Source organism: Melanerpes formicivorus, unplaced genomic scaffold (genome assembly GCF_026170545.1).
Source record: "Melanerpes formicivorus ecotype bairdi unplaced genomic scaffold, bMelFor1.0.p_v2 SCAF_114, whole genome shotgun sequence".
Taxonomy (NCBI): domain Eukaryota; kingdom Metazoa; phylum Chordata; class Aves; order Piciformes; family Picidae; genus Melanerpes; species Melanerpes formicivorus.
The window spans coordinates 67,055-83,902 of NW_027142466.1; the positions used below are offsets into that span (position 1 = coordinate 67,055).

The following is a 16,848-nucleotide window of genomic DNA, read 5'->3' on the forward strand; positions in this document are numbered from 1 at the left end:
GCATTGTAATGTCTCTCTATATAGTTAGGCAGCTGCCAATGTCCCATGAACTCGCCATCTGGTGGACAAGCAGTGGAACTGCACCCTTCTTGCGATTCGTAGAAATTAATTCTGTAAATATTCCAATGGAGTCCAAATGATAAATACTAAACCACTTATGGGATGTATTGCACAACTGTGCACTAGAATATGTACATCAAATAGTGGTTATTAATTATTTTAATAATTAATACTATTAATATTTCTGTGTTTCATATTAATTAATAACCTCTTCATCACACCCCAAGCCAGTGACAACAGCGCTGAGGAAAATCTGCACCTCACGGCTGCTGCTCTCCAAGACAGTGTGAGCTGGTTCTGCCTCTGGCTCCAGCACCTGCAAAGAGACGAGAAGAGTCACTGAGCAGGGCCCTGAGTGCCAGGCTGATCAGGGAGCCTCCAACAGCAGCCACACAGAGGGGCTAGGAAGGACATTCCCATGGCTCATCCCATGAAGACAGCAGCAGGAGACCCTTCTGCTGTAGGCTGTGTGTCACCTTCCGACCAAAGCCAGCAGCGCCAGCACTGCAAGTACACACGTGGGAACTGCCACTGGGTACCAGTGCCTGACCTTGCTTTTCCTGGCCCCTATAAACCTAGCAGCCTCCAGTTTCCCTCCTGGACGCTGTGGGTGGAGAACCCCAAGAATGAACAGCTCCGGAAACTCTTTTTAGGACAAAGGACTTTCCAGAGAGATGTCTGGTGTGGGGCAGCCACCACACTGCTGGGGGCTGGGAAGGGGTATTTGGGGGTGGGAGTGAACTCATTTGGAAAGTCTCTGACTGCTCTGCCTCTGCTAGGCAAAATGATTTGGCTTCCAGGTCTTGCAGTGGTTCAGCAGCTGGGGCAGAGTCATCACCCAAGAGAAGTGTGTTGGGCAAGGAAAGTCAAAGCAGAAGCTGCTGCTGAGATCCCCACAGCCAACAGCAGAGGGTGTTGGAGTTGGAAAAGACCTGGATGATTGTCAAGTCCAATCATCAGCCCTGCTCTCCAGACCCTTGGCCAGCTTTGCTGCCTTGCTCAGTGCAGACAACGCTCAAAGCTCAGCCCCAAGGTGCTGGGGGGCTCCGCAGCACACACAGCAGAGTGCTGCTACTGCTGCTCTGCACCCAAAACAAGAAGCAGGGGATTCAACTCCTTGGGAGTTCAAAGGCACTGAATCTAAACCAGATCTGAACTCCAGGGAATGGAGATCTGCTCAGTGCTGACCAACAGCTCAAGTGGGGGGCAGGAGGTTGGGGGGCAAGAGGATGAGGCCAGACTCTTTTCTTAGTCATGCCCAGTGACAGGACAAGAAGCAAGGGGCACAAACTGGAGCCCAGGAGGTTCCATCTGACCAGGAAGAGAAGATTCTTTGCTGTGGGGGTGCTGGAGGCCTGGAGCAGGCTGCCCAGAGAGGCTGTGGAGTCTCCTTCTCTGCAGAGATCTCAACCCCCCCTGGTTATTGTGATCCGGGCAAGCTGCTGTGGGTGTCCCTGCTTTAGCAGGGGGTTGAGACTGGATGACTTACAGAGGTCCCTTCCAACCCCCACCATGCTGTGCAAGTGGGTTCAAAACTGTGAGCTCCCATCCAACACAGACTGCAACACTTCAGCTCTTGGTTTAGAGTTTGCCTTCTTGTCCAAGAGACTTCCCCATCTTGTCTGAGCCCTCAGATCCCTGAGCAGCATCCTTTCCTCTAACACATCCTGCTGGTTCCCATTCAGGGGTGGATTCACTGTCAGGAGGAGCAGAGATGGAGATCTGCTGCCATCAGCAGACCTTCCTGTGGCAGCTCAGGGAGCTTTTGCTGTTGTGCTTCTTACCTTCTTCTTGACAGGCCAGGTGGCACCTGGGGCCCTTGTGGTATGCACCCACTTGATGGCATGCAGGATGTCATCCCAGTCAGGGACCTCCTCTGGTGGCAGCTGGAAGGAGATCCTGGACACCTGACACTTCACTGGGTGCTTTTTAAAGGTGACCTCAACTTCTGATTGCAAGGTCACTGTGATGTCCTTTGCACAGCCAGCATGGAGGTGTCCCACCTAGGGAGAAGCAGAGAGCCAAGACCAACCTGGGATCACTGGCAAGGACAGGAGAGGTTGTGGGCGTGGGGAGCAGCTGTGCCAGCAACACCTCTGTGAGGAGAGGCTGAGAGCCTGGGGAAGAGCAGCCTGGGAGACAATCTCTCAAAGCTTATCAAGAGCTAGAAGGTGGGGCACAAGAGGATGGGGCCAGACTCCTCTCAGTGGTGCCCAGGGACAGGGCAAGGGGCACAAACTGGAACCAAGGAGGTTCCATCTGAGCCAGAGGAGAAAATTCCTTGCTGTGAGGGTGCTGGAGCCCTGGAGCAGGCTGCCCAAAGAGGTTGTGGAGTCTCCTTCTCTGCAGAGATTCAAACACACCTCCCCGGCCATTGTGCTCCTGGGCAAGCTGCTGTGGGTGCCCTGCTTTGGCAGGGGGGTTGCACTAGATGACTCCCAGAGGTCCCTTCCAACTCCCACCATGCTGGGATTGTGTCAAACTGCATCTTACTGAGGATTTATCTGGGTTTTGATGGAGAAGAACACCACCAAAAGATGCCACGTCCCACAACACGGAGCTCTTCTGGCCCCAGCAAAGCCAGGGATGGCATCTCCTAGGTGGCACTGAAAGGGGTTCTCACTGCTCCATGGTGGCTCCCAGAAAGCTGCCAGGCAGGGTCTGAGCAGCAGGGAAAAGCAGAGACAACCAAGCTCACCTGGGGGCAGAAGTGGAAGGGAGGCTCAGGCAGCCACTGGAAGCGCAGGGCCTGCCCCCTGCTGCGGTTGGCGATGGTGAAGGTCACGGTGCAGGGGGTGCCAACGGGACAGAACCCAAACTGGATGTGATCCCCTGGGTCAGCTGTTGGCAATGAGAGAGAGAGCTCTCAGCATGAGGGGAGAGCCCTCTGCCCCCCACAGACACACAGGACTCCAGCTCTACCTTCTCCAAGCCTTCCTTCCCCTGGGACATGCAGCCCAGGACATGTCTGGGCCTGGGCTGAGATCACAGCGCCAGCTCACCTCCAGATCTGCACCTTCCAGCACCCCCAAGTCCTTCTCTGCAGGGCTGCTCTGGGCCCAGCATGGACCCCTGAGGGACACCAGTCTCCATCTGGACATTGAGCTGTTGATCACTATCCTCTGGCTGTGACTATCCAACCAATTCCTTAGCCACCAAGCAGTCCACCCAGAGAGGACACAAATGATCAGATGTGCTCTCCACAGCACCCCATGGGCTGGCAGACCTCCTTTTAGAGCTCCTCAATCAAAAGCTGCTTCCTTTGAGCCCTCCCTGCTGGCCTGCAAACTTCTCCCTTGACAGGGCACCTTCCCTGGGGCTCCCAAGCAAGGCTGCTCTGCAGGCTACAAAAGGTGACAGCAGCTGGCTGCTAAATCTGGGCCAGCCCTGTGCTGCCACAAGGTGTGCCCAGCCCTGGAGGTTCCTTGCTACACCCTGGCAGCCTCTCCTCTTACCCTCCAGGCTGTCCTCCTCCAGGCTGCTCTCAGGGAGGTTCTGCTCCTCCCTGTCTGCCACTAGTCCCTGGATGTTGTCCAGGGTGAAGTCATCTCCATAGCCTTCCCCCAGCAGCCTGCTGGTGGTCTCAGAGGGGTTGTCCAGCACGGACAGGTGGAGCTTCCCTTCCAGGCGTTGGGCCAGGGTGGGCTTGAAAACCACCTCAAACTCTGCTGTCTGCCCACGCTGCAGGAGCAGGGAAGCAGTGTGGGGCTTCCTCTCTGCACAGAGATGGACACCAGGGACAGGTGAGGCACTGCAAACATTTCCATGCTCCAGAAAAGGAACAGGAGCTTGAAAACCAGCTGTCTCTAAGCACAGCCTGGCTCACCAGTGCTTCCAGACCCTCCTCCCATGGTCACAAAGCTGTGACACTACCAGGGCCATCCCTGTTAGTTGTCTTAAGCTCAGCTCAGTGCTCAGCCCTGGCTCAAACTGCAGCCAGATAGCTCCTGCCTTAAGCACAGCTGAGTCAGAGTGCTTTGGGCTTTTGCTGGCTGGCTGTGAGCTCAGGGGCAGCCTCCCTTCAGGCTGGGGACTCCCCATATGCAGCACAGACCTCAGATGCTCCACTGAAGTGGTGTTACCCCCCCCAGGACTCAACCCACCACCTCCATAAGAATGGAAAAGCTTCCTAGAGCTTGCCAGGTAGAAATCAACCCTGCAAAGAGTCCATGTGCAACAGCCCCAGAGAGCCCCAGGACACAAGCTCTGGCCAACAGCTGCTTGCTGCTTGGCCAAGCCAGCAGCAGGACACAAGTTTTCCCTCTGTGAGTGACCACATTTCATGGGTGATGAATTCACCTTCTCCAGCAGAGTCCTTCATGCCCACAGCTTGGGAGAGGCATTTGGTGCTGGGCCTGGCTTTCAAGAAGAAAACTCCCTCTTCATCCAGCAGGTCCAGCAGCACCTGGGAAAAGAGCAGGACCAGACTGGGGTGGGCACAGCATGGCCCAGGGCCTGAGCCCACACTGCTGCTGTTCCACCACGGGCAGCCCAGCACGCTGCCCCCCTTCCAACACAGCTCTGAGCACAAGGCTGGAGCGAAACCAGCCCAAAGCCAGGCATCCAGAGACACTGGGAGGGGATGGAAACAGAAGCAGGCAGGACAGGAAGGCTCCAGCCTGACTCTCTGAGTTGTGTTTCCCTGAGAAGGTCCCAAAATCCCCTTTCCCAGAGGAACTCCCTTCCTGGCAAGCAGAAGTCAGCCAGGGGCTTCCAACAGACTTTCTGAGGCCCCTTCCCAGGCTGTTCCCTGAGGCAGGGAAAACACAAAGCCCAGGGCTGGGTCAAGGCTGGCAAGGACAGCAGCAGAGCTTGCAAAGGAGGTGGAGGCAAAAGTGAAGGGCTGCTGAGGCACGAGCCTCTGCCCACTGCTTTGCCACAGCAGAAGCTCAGGAGGTCGTCCTCCTGCCACAGAGAGGCTCTGAGCACAAGCCAAGGCTTTCCTTTGGGCTCCAAGGGCACCTGCAGAGCAGTGGGGCCCCTGCCCACCCTCACCGGCTGCGCTGGGCCCTCTCCTGCCCAGCAGCAGCCTTGTTCCCCGAGCAGAGCTCCCTCAGCAGCTGCTCACCTGGGCAGGGACAGGGCCAGAGTTCTGCAGGACCAGGGGCAGCTTCTCCCAGGCCCCCAGCAGGAGCCTCCTGAAGAGCAGCAGGGGGTTCCCTCTCCTGTCCTTCAGCGCCGGGCGCAGGACCCTCACCTCCGGCAGCTTCCCCTCGCCGCTGATCTCAAAGCTCAGGCTCTGTGCTCTCACTGCTGCAGGGCTGCAGGAGAGGGGCAGCAGAGCCACTGCTCACTTGGCAAGCAGTGGAGCCAGGGCCACCTGCTGCATTTCCCCTGCCTGGGGCTCCTGGCCCCCAGGACACAGCTCCCCCTTGCCCCTCTCCTCCCAGTCCCATCCAAGAGGAATCTGCTCTGCAGAGCCAGAGCCTCCCAGAGCACCAGTTCAAACCATTCCACTCAGAGGAGCCCTGCAGGGCAGCAGAGACATGAGGAGGTGACAGAGGCCATGGGGCAGGTTCCCTGGCTGTGCTGAGGTGAGACAGAAGCAAGGAGCATGAGCAGAGCATGGAAAAGTCTCCAAGGAAGAAGGGGCAAATCAGTGACCCCAGCAGGGAAGGTGATCTCCACAGAGGCTCAGAGCAGGAATTGCTCCTTAGGGCAGCAGACTGATGGATCCAGTCCCAGCTCAGCTACTAAAGGGCTGGGCAAGGGCAGGGCAGGCCCAGGACACACACAGGGCCTAGGGCAGAAGAGCTGGGGTCTTTTAGAGGGGATCCAATGGCTCCTTTAGCATCAAAGATCTTCATGCACCCCAGGAGATCCACCAGATCACCTCCTGAGCACAGGAACAAGGAGGCAACAAGGGCAGCTGGCTCAGGGCATGGAAACAATCCTCTGTCCTTGGCATTCTCCAGCTCAGCTGAAGCTGCACACAGCTCCATTGCTTCCTGATTCATCCACTCCCTGTTGGCTCCTTGGCATCAGAGAATCCTGGAATGCTTTGGCTTGGAAGGGACCTTGAAAGCTCATCCAGTCCAAGCCCCCTGCAGGCAGCAGGGCCCTTGGCAACTCCAGCAGTTTGCTCAGAGCCCCAGCCAACTTGACCTGGCATGGTTCCAAGCATGGGGCATTCCCCACCTCTCTGGGCACCCTGGGCCAGTGCCAGTGTCCCACTGCCCTCACAGGCACTGCTGCAGGCTACAGCAGGGCACTGACTCCCCGGCTCTGCTGGATCTCGCAGCTACAGCTTCTGAGTTCTCTGCAGCATCTCTGTCAGCAGGAGAGGCTGAGAGCCCTGGGGCTGCTGAGCCTGGAGAAGAGCAGCCCCAGAGGGGATCCTGGAGGTGAGGGTGCTGGAGCCCTGGAGCAGTGCCCAGAGAGCTTGGGGAGTCTTCTCTGCAGAGATTCCACAGTCCCCTGGCCATGGGGATCCTGGGCAAGCTGCTGTGGGTGCCCTGCTCAGGCAGGGGGTGGGGCTGGATGATCCCTAGAGCTCCCTTCCAAGCCCCTCCCTGCTGGGATGCTGTAACGCTGAGTACTCTACCCAAGGCTACTCAAAGAGCTGGAAGCCATCAGGAAGGTCCCCTCCCAAGCTCTCCTGAGGTGAGTTACCTTGTGTGGACATCGAGGGAGGCCTCAAAAGTGCAATGGTAGCTCTTCACCTTCCGTGGAGTGAAGGTGACCGTGGCAAAGGCCTGGGAGCAGCTGGGCACGGACAGCCGGACAGGATCCACCTCAAACACCTGGCCAGAGTGGCTCTTCAGCTTGGGGAAGCCCAGAGAAGGCTGTTAGGAGGAAACTTTTCTCCATGTGCTGCTGTCTCACCCATACAAGGATCATGAGGAACAGCCCCAGACAGTGTGGCCCCCTTCTGGCTTCCCTAGACAGGCTCCATCTGTCTCAGGGGGGGAATCCAAAGCAGTGCTGCCCCAGCAGGAGTGCAAAGCTTGCTTTCAGCGCTGGTCAGAGCCCCAGCACACATGGGAAGTGGGGACTGCATGGAGAACCCTGCAAAGAACCTGCCCCTGGCCTTTAAAGAGAAGGGGCAAAGAGCAGGGAGCCTAAGGAAAGCAGAGAATGGCTTTGGTTGGAAGAGACCTTTAGGATCATCAAGTCCAACTCTGAGCCCAGCACTGCCAGGTCACCACCAAACCATGGCCCTCAGCACCACAGCTCCACAGCTCTGAAATCCCTCTAGAGATGGGGCTCCACCTCTGCCCTGGGCAGCCTGGGCCAGGCCTTGACAACCCTCAAGGGAAAGAAATTGCTCCTCATGTCCAACCTAACCCTCCCCTGGCACAACCTGAGGCCATGTCCTCTTGTCCTAGCACTTACTCCTTTTGAGAGGAGACCAACCCCACCCCAAAAGGGTGTGCTTGGAGCCCTGGCTCAAAGCTGAGTAAAAGCTCCTCCTCTGCCTGTGCTTCCAAGAGATGTTCAGAAGGGCTCAGGTCTCACTCCAAAGCCCCAGGGGCCTGGAGCTAAAACCTTGCCTGAGACACACTGAATGCAGCCCAGCTGTCACCTGCCCTGAGCTGCACTAGGCTGGGCAAAAGGAAGCAAGGAAGCTGGAGAACAAGGCAGATGTCACACAGCCTTCAGAGACTCCCCAAGGCCTCCTGTTCTTACCTTGCTGGGGCTGGGTTTGCTGGAGAGGAGCACATGGCAGGGGATTCTGTTCACATTGCAGATCCTGCAGCGTGCCGTGGCCTGGTGCCCAACCAGGAGCTTGGTGAAGATGAACTTGTTCTCATCTGTGAGGAACAGCCCCTGCTGCTCCTGCACTGTCTGGAGGAGCTGGCAGAGGTTGCTGCTGCTGCAGATCTGATGCCCCTCAAAGATGGACTCAAGGTCATCAGCCAGGAATGCTGTGAGCAGAGCAGAGGGAGGGCTGAGGATGGAGAATCCTTCCTGCTGACCTGCCCTGCCCCTGCTGGCCTCTGACAAGCTCTTTCTGCCCAGGGAGCTGCAAACCCCAGCCTTGGCTGGGGGAGCTGCCTGTGAGGATGGAGCTCAGGCACCCTCAGTCTGAAAGGGTTTCTTTTGATCCTTCCATGCATCCCTCCCAGCCTCTCCCACTGGTGGGCTTGGCAAGAACCTCTGAGGATTGGCAGAGAGATGCAAGGTCAGGCTCAGGCTGTCTGCTCTGTCCCAGGACTGAGGCTGGGTGCCGAGCAGCAGCAGCCTGGCCACAGGAACCCGTGGGCAGCACTCACCTGGAAGGCAGGACTCGGCCAGCAGGGTGTAGGGGATGCCAAGAGGGTTGTCCCCGGGGTCTCTGCTGCTGATGTCGATGAGCAGCTGCTCCTGGCACGGCCCTGGCAGCTCCGCAGCACAATCTACTGTCACCAGCTGCTGCTCCCCAGGAAGGATGGAGCCAAAGGCAGGGGACACTGGGAACATGCCCAGGGTGAGGCGAGCCTGCAGAAAGAGTCCCAGCAGAGGCTGATGGCAAACAGCCTCACTCTGAGCATCCCAGCAAGGAGGACCCTGGGCCTTGGCCTCCAGCTGGGCCCAGGGCAGGCAGGGATGACACCACGGCCCAGAGCACAAGCCAGGATGAGATGAACAAGCTAAGGAGATGTGCAGGCCTAGCCTGAGTGGCTTAGAGAAAGGAGTTGGGTTGTAAGGGTGAAGGTGGGAGCTGGGGTCCTTCAGCCTCCAGTGTGAAACAAGAGAGCAGAGAGAACTGTGAGAAACCATCAGAGAGGAGAGGGGACTGGGCAGAAGGCAAGGCAAGGTCATCTCCTGTCCCTGGACTGGGAGTTCAGCAGGGACACTCCACAGCTGTGGCACTCACAGCCTTGTTTTGGCCAGCAGCTACCAGGTACAGATCCCTTCCCCTTGGCCCCACAGCTCCAGGGCTGAGCAAGAGCACAGCATTGAGCAGCTCCTTCCTCTGCTCATGGCTGGCAGAGGATGGGTCTCCCCCATGCAGCCCCTGTCCCATGCCGTGGGCACAAGCCCCCAGCCTGGGCACAGCAGTGGAGGAGCCTGTCCTGGGGAGCAGGAGCCACCCACCTTCACAGAGGGCTTGGTTTCCTTTGGCAGCAAGGGCTTGCTCTGCTTGGCTGCAGCAGACCTTCCACTGGAGCTCCCCTGCTTGTGGGAGTCAGAGAACTTCCTTTGATGTGCACCCAGAGGAGAGAGCAGAGAACATCCCTCAGGCTGAGCTCCTCCTGCCCTTCTCCACAGCCAAACCTTCCTCCCCAGGGAAGAAAGTCCTCCTGCTCTTCACAGCCCCCTGCACCACCTGTGGCTGTAGCTGACGGGCAGATGGGCTCCAGCAGCAGCTGCATGAGGATGAGCAGGAGGATTCTGTGGCACCTCTCTCCTCCCTGCTCACAAGCCAACTGCACAGGCAGACAATAACCCAGGGCTCACAGGACATGGACTTGTTTAGTTGGGAGAGACCTTTAAGGTCAGCAAGGCCAAGACTGACCCCAGCACTACAAGTCACCACTAAGCCATGGCCCTCAGCACCACACCTCACAGAGTCACAGAGGTGTTGGGGCTGGAACAGACCAAGCACCACATCTAAACGACCTTCAAACACACCCAGGCTTGGTGACTCCACCACCTCCCTGGGCAGCACATTCCTCTCCTGACCACTCTGGCTGGGACACAGTTTTTCCTAATGCCCAGTCTGAACCTACCCAGTCACAGCTTGAGGCTATTCCCTCTTTCCCTGTCACTAATTACCTGTGAGAGGAGACCAGCACCAACCTCTCCACAGCTCTGAAACCCCTCCAGGAGCAGGCACTCCACCACTGCCCTGGGCAGTCTGGGCCAGGCCTTGACAAGCCTCAAGGGGAAGAAATTGTTCTTCATGTGCAGCCTAACCCTCCCCTGGCACAACTTGAGGCTGTGTCCTCTTGTCCTAGCAGTTGTTCCTTGGGAGAAAAGACTAACCTCAGCTGGCTCCAGCCTCCCTTCAGGGAGTTGTAGAGAGCCAGAAGGGCTTCCCTCAGCCTCCTCTTCTCCAGGCTAAACAATGCTAGGTGCCTCAGCTGCTCCTCACAGCCCATGTGCTCCAGACCCTTCCCCAGCTTTGTTGTCCTTCCCTGGCCACCTTCCAGCACCTCAATGCTCTTGGAGTAAGGGGCCCAAACCTGGCCCCAGGACTCACAGTGCAGCCTGCTTGTGTGTCCTGGCTGCCTGCCGCACGCCAGCCCTGCTGTGGGGCCTCCTCCAGCAGGAAGGTTGCTGCAGGCCTTCTCACCTTTTCTTTGTGGGCTCAGCTGCAGCCTGCTCTGCTCTGCAGATGAGGAACTGGAAGGGCAGGAGGCCTCTGTTCTGCAGCAGGAAGCTGCAGGCCCTCCTGGTGCCGCTGGCCATGGCCCCGCAGTCGAGCAGCGCCGCAGGGCTGATGCTGTACTGGCTGAGCACAGCTCTGGCTGAGAGCCTCACTGGGATGCTGGCCATGGGCTCCCCTCCTGCCCTCAGCTTGGGCTCCAGCACCTGCAACCAGGGCAGGGCTTGGTAAATCCAGCAGAGCCCAACCTCTGGCTCTGGCCTGTGGCCACAGCCCAGGTGCCCATCAGCTCATCCCCCTGCTCTGAAGTCCTGCTCCAGAACTGCATTTTCAGCCCCTCTTAGAATCATGGAATGGGTTGGCTTGGAGGAGTCATTGGCTCAATTTTCCTGCAGTCAGCAGGAACAGCTGAGGGCAGAGCAGGTGCTTCAGAGCTCCAAACAACCTGACCTGCAGTGCTTCCAGTGATGGGGCAATGACCACCTCCCTGGCCAAGCTGGGCCAGGCTGGCACCACCCTCAGTGTCAGACATTTCTTCCTCCTATCCAGGCTGAATCTTCCTCTTTTAGTTTCAAACCATCACCCCTTGTCCTGTCCCAGCAGGCCCTGATCCAAAGTCTGTCCCCAGCTTTTGGATTGGCCCCCTCCAGCACTGGAAGGGCCAGAGCTGGCTTCTGAAAGCCTTTGCTGTGTGCAAATAACAGAAGGTTCCCCAGCTAAAGCTTGCTTTCCAGCACAGCCATGTCCTCCTGACCCCCTCAGCCCAGCTGTGCTCACCCTGCCTGCCCCAGGCAGCTCACCTGGCACAGCAGGATGGCTTTGTCCTCAATGCTGATCTCCCTCTGGGGGTGGAAGAGCAGCTGGACAGGGACAGGATGCTCAGAGGCAGGCAGCAGGCCCTGCTGGGGCTGCACAGTGAGGTGGGAGGCCAGGTCACGGCTTCCGGGGTCTGTGGGGCGCAGCCTGAACCTGGGGAGGGAAGGAGAAGAAGATCTCTGCAGTGAACAGCCCAGGGGCCAGCAGCACAGCCAGGACCTGGCATGGGACCAGTAAAAACCAACCAAAGAATTCTGCTGTGCTTAGGAGCCCCAGGCCCTGGCAGAGCCAGGCAGTGCTGAGTGCTGGCAGCTCCCCTCCACCCCCAGCGTTTTCATTCCTCCTCTGAAGAGTCTCCTGAAGAGAAAGGACTTAGCCCTGGAAGGACAGCAGCAGAGCTCAGCAGGGACTGGCCTCAACTTCAGGGGCACAAAATCCCAGACCCCCAGCATGGGAGGGTTTGGAAAGGACCTCTGGGGATCATCTGGTGCAACCCCCCTGCTAAAGTAGGGCACCCCCAGCAGCTTGCCCAGGAGCACAAGGGCCAGGGGGGGTTGGAATCTCTGCAGAGAAGGAGACTCCACAACCTCTCTGGGCAGCCTGCTCCAGGCCTCCAGCACCCTCACAGCAAAGTTTCTCCTCCTGCTCAGATGGAACTTCCTGGGTTCCAGTTTGTGCCCACTGCCCCTTGGCCTGTCCCTGGACACCACTGTCAGGAGTCTGGCTCCAACCTCTTGCCTGCCACAGGTCCTTCATCTCCTGCTGAGCATTGCTCAGCTCCCCTCTGGGGCTGCTCTTCTCTAGGCTCAGCAGCCCCAGGGCTCTCAGCCTTTGCTCCTCACAGAGCTGCTCCAGGCCCCTCAGCACCTTTCTAGTTTCTGCTGGACTCTCTCCACTGGTTCCCTCTTGCACTGAGGAGCCCAGAGCTGGAGCCAGGACTCCAGAGGTGGTCTCCCTAGGGCAGAGGACAGGCAGAGGAGAATGTCCCCTGACCTGCTGGCCACACTCTTCTTACTGCACCCCAGAGCCCAGGGGCTCTCCTTGTGGTGCCTGCTGAGCTGTGCAGAACTGCTGGGCTGGGGCTGGATTCTCCATGGCAATGGAGCCTGGAGCTCAGGACAGTCCCAGTGGTCACACACACCATGAGGCAGCCAGCATGGGAACAGCTTCTAGCCACAGGAGCAGACTGCAGGCCTGGGCAGGTGCTGGCCCCAGGCACTCCCAGAGCAGGCAGCTGGACCAACCTGTATGCAAGCTTGCACTGCCCTTGGTTCCTCAGGGTCAGCACTTGCTTGGCACTCCCCAGGACCTCCAGGACTCCAAAGTTCACACAGCCATCTGCACCTGCAGGACACCCCCAGAGCGAGGGAAGGGATGGGGAGGATGCTGGAGCTGCTGCAGGCTGCACCCAGTCAGGAGACAGAGACTGGGAGAGCTCAGGTGGGACAAAGCTCTGCTCAGCAAGTCTCCAGCCTTGCAAGGTTTCTCTGGCTGCTTTGCTGCCCTTTGCTCTTCTTACTCAGAGAGGATCTGTAGGGCTTAGCAGCCAAGGAGCTCAGCCTCTACCTCCTTGCTTCCAAGCACAGATCAACCACTTGATGTGCTGTACTGAGCCTTCAGGAACTGCCAGCTGCTTGTTCCCACCCCTGGTGTTTCAAAGGGGCACACTTCAAGGTGTGAGAGAGGCAAGGCACTGTGTGACCTGACAGTGCTTTACTCCACACAGCTGGCAAGAGACCTGTGCCATGGATCCATGCCAGGCCTGCATTGCTGTCCCACCCCATCCCATCCCATCCCATCCCATCCCACCCCATCCCATCCCACCCCATCCCATCCCATCTCATCCCCCACTTGCCCCAGCAGTGCAATGCAGCTGAACTCCTTTGCTCTGGGGCCAGCCACTGACCTTCAGGCAGGGTGATGTTCAGAGCAACTTTGTAGGCCTCAGCCACAACTTCAATGCTCTCCACCTGAACAACACCCTGGACATTCTCTGCAGCTGAAACCTGAGGCAGCAAGAAGCAAACCCTAAAGTCCTTCTCCTCAGTGTTCCTGCTAAACAAGAGGAGTCCTTGTCCCTAGCAGCTGTCTTTACCCAGCCTGGGAGGCAGTGTGATGTACAAACCCCCACAAGAGTCCTGAGGTGTCCCAGAGCAGGTGGCAATGACAGCCAACTCTCTCTTAGCAGGCAGCAGCCTCACTGCAATGCAGCCTCTAAACCCCAGGGAACAAAGCCTTAATAGCCAGAGGAGGAGACTCCACAACCTCTCTGGGCAACCTGCTCCAGGGCTCCAGCACCCTCACACCAAAGATGTTGGAGCCTCCTGGCTTCCAGTTCCTGCCTCTTCCCCCTTGTTCTGTGCTGGCACCACTGCCTGGCTCCAGCTTCTTGCCCCCCACCCTCAGCTCCTGCTCAGCACTGAGGTATTCAGAAGCAGCATCCTTCAGTGAGGGTCCCTTGGTGCTAAGGGCCCAGACAATGTGGGCTCAAAGGAATCTCCTCAGGGCTCATCCTTTGGCCCTCTTTGCCTTCAGACACAGCCTCCATCCCCCAGGGCCCACAGCACTCTGCCCAGCTCTGCCAGGCAGGGCCCTGTCCCCTCACCTCCAAGCGGAGCTTCTTCTCCACGCCGAGAGCCTTGGTGCTCCTGAAGCACAGCTGCACGGCCAGCTCCGAGCGGGGCCCGACCGTGCCCTGCCTCTGCCGCACCGAGAAGCCCTCGCCGAGGCTCTGCAGCCCGCTGAGCCTCCAGGCCACCGGCAGGGGGCAGCTGTTCCGCAGCAGCAGGCTCCTGCTGTGCTGGCTGCGGAGACACCAAGGCTCAGTGCCAGCTGCTGAGGGGCACAGCGGCAGCCCTGCCGCTGGCAGCAGCCCTCCCCATGGGGCTGAAACCACCCTGCAGGTTTTGCTCTTTGCCACAAGCCTGAGAGGGGAGGCCCTAGGGAGAGCTTGGTGGCAGAAGGGGATCCAACAGCAGGCAGAGCCAGAGCCAGAGCCACTCTCTCTGCACCAGCAGAGGAGAAGCAAATGCATCAGGGCCCCCACTGCTGGGGGGCTAGAGCTGGGGACTGTCATGGGACATCCCAGCCAGCAAGGAACGGTGAGCAAGAGGCTGGCAAGTGCTGGGAGCAAGAGGGCTGCTGGCCCAGCCTCCAAGCTGAGGAAAGGGAAGCTGCAGCAGAGCCACCCCCAGCAGAGTGCCCCTGGCCTGACTGACCTGTGCAGAAGCACCCTGTTGGAATGCAGCTGCCTGGGGCTGACCCCCAGCTTCACCTGCACCCCTTGGCAGCACAGGTGGAAGACCACTGGCTCTGGGTTGCCCTTGATGCAGCAGATGAGGCTGTCTTCCACCAGGCCAGGTGAAGTGGGGTATGCCCAGATGCTCAGCTCCTGGCCCCAGCCCCACAAAGAGAAGCACAGAAGAACATTCAGTGAGCAGGAGGGGCAGCTCCTGGGCTCTGCTGCTGCTCCCTGTCCCACCTGCCTGTCTCCTACCTGCTTCTCCTTAGGTCCCAGCTGCATGCTGGCAGGCTCCAAGAGGAAGGTGCCCCCACTGCCACCCTGCTCAAAGGAGAAGTGCAGCTCTGCCTCCCAGGGGGTGACATTGCAGATGGAGAGCTGCTCGCAGTTGTCATCCTGCAGCACAGCCTTGGAGCTGGCCACAGAAAGGGCAAAGGCTGCAGGGGAGCTCTGTCAAGCAGCCTGAGAGAAAGGCTCATGTGGGACACCTTGCATGCTGCCTGTGTTCATTCCCTGCTTCCTTGGATGCCCAGCCCACACTTGGTGTCTCCATCCCAGAGGTGTGCACAGGCCACTTCAAGAGGCCTTCGACAAACCAGGACCTCAAAGGTGCCTGGCAAAACAGAAGCACAGCAGGCACCTGGATTCCTCCCCTCCTCTGCTGGCTTTCCCTCCCTGCAGGCTTCCCAGAAAAGTGTGGAGAGAGCTCAGCTTCTCTCTTCCAAAGCAGCCAGGAGACTGCCTGGGCCCAGCTCCTGGGGGAGCCTGAGGCTGAGGGCGGGAAAGCAAAAGGATTCCTTCCCAAGAGGAATCCCAGAGTTAACAAACACCTCCTGGTTCAGGTGTGGGACAGAGGTTGGTGGGACAAGGTCAAAAAAAGGCAATGCCTCAGCCTGGCCAAATCCTCTTTTGGTTTTTAAACTCTTTTGATTTAACCTCCCTGGGGTGTCAGAATGCCACCAGCTCTCCAGAGCTCCCCTGGAGACAAACCTCCATTCCTAATGCTGAAAGAAGAGGGAAGTGAAAAACAGAAAGATGCCAGCAGCTACAGGGACATTATTTTAAGGCCAGACTCTACCCAGCAGTGAGGATCAGGAAAATGGAAATCCCCTTTGCCCTGCCCTGCAGGTGCTTGTCCCCCAACAGCAGCTCCAACCATCAAGTCTTGCTGACACTGCAGATTTCACGGAGGGTTTACAGTCCCTCAGCAGAAAAACTTCCTTTGCTCCTTCAGGCTGACCCACAGAGCTCCCAGCACTTGAAACAAACAGCACAAAGCTGCTGAAGCTGAGATGGGGGGTGACAAGTGACCCCAAGCTGCTTTCAGGCTGCAAGCAGCACCTGGCTCTGGCCACCAAAGCCCCCAGGGGGCAGGAAGATCAGCTCCATCCCCCCCAGCACTCCTGTGCCTGCCAGGTGCTCAAGTTGCCACAGCTGTGCTCCTTCAAAGCCACCAAACCCCCAGCTCTCTGCCCGGGCCTGCCCTGAATCGTGCCCCTGGGTGCATGTTCCTGGAAGCACAAGGTCCTGCAAGCAGCACAGCTGGGGGCTGGGCAGCACCTACCTGTCTCTTGCCTGGGCACACAGCAGCGGCCCCAAGTGGAACATCCCCGTGCTCAGGACATACTGCTTGGAGATGATGGCATCAGCTGCCTTGCTCTGCCTGCAGCCAGGAAACACCTCCCTGGCACAGAGAGAAGGAAGAGTTGGGAGATTCTCTGAGCACAAAACCTGCTCCCAAAGGCTGAACTCTTAGTGCTGGCCGAGGCACAGCACCGCTGCCCAGCTCCAAGCACGGCAAGAGATGCTGGGGGGCTCAGGCAGGTCCCAGGGGCACAAGGGGCAGAGTCTCAGCTCTGAGCTCAGGGGCAGCAGAGCGGGACGGCCCCAGGGGCCAGCCTTACCGTGGCTCCTGGCTGATGCTGGGGTACAGGCAGGTGCCCCTGCAGTGCAGCTGGTAGGGGCGCTTGGTGCCCAGCAGCTCCAAGTGCAGCCTCTGCTCAAAGCTGCCCAGCAGCGCGGAGCTGAAGTGGACCTGCAGCACCACCTGGCCCTGGGCAGGCACTACCCAGCGGTAGCTGCTGAGCCTGGCAGGGAAAGAGGAACCTTCAGGCACTGCTGAGGAGCAAAGGAGAGCAGGAGGAGCCATGGTGGAGCTGGGGTGGGAAACCTCCTTGGCAAGCTGGCCCTGAAGCAGAGGGATCCCTCCTCCCTCACAGCTCACCTGGCACAGCTCTCTGGGGGGGGCAGGGTGTCCACGTGCCTTTGGTCCCCCTCAGAGGAACGTCTGGGGGGTCCTGTGGCTGGTCCCTGGAGATCTCTCCTGCCACAGCCAGAGCTCTGCCTTCCCCTCACAGCCTCCTGGCTGCTGCTGCCTTTCTCCCTTCTCCAATGGCCTCTGGCTGGGGTGCCCTGCTCCTCTGAGGTCTTCACCCCAAAGGGAGAGAGCAAAGGGAAAGACAGCTGAGACCTGCCC

General features: G+C 58.6%; 1 protein-coding gene across 1 annotated transcript; it reads right to left on the reverse strand.

The window, feature by feature from the left end:
• Positions 1–254: 254 nt before the first annotated feature.
• LOC137456016 (hydrocephalus-inducing protein homolog) lies at positions 255–16,521 on the reverse strand. Its single transcript, XM_068167255.1, has 12 exons — positions 16,277–16,521; positions 15,937–16,056; positions 11,116–11,284; positions 10,318–10,521; positions 8,277–8,481; positions 7,690–7,928; positions 6,673–6,824; positions 5,129–5,321; positions 4,360–4,465; positions 2,759–2,901; positions 1,845–2,063; positions 255–376 (listed from the first exon to the last, which is right to left on the reverse strand). Exons 1-12 carry the CDS (start codon positions 16,519–16,521, stop codon positions 257–259), a joined length of 2,115 nt encoding a protein of 704 aa, XP_068023356.1. The 3' UTR covers positions 255–256.
• Positions 16,522–16,848: the final 327 nt, after the last annotated feature.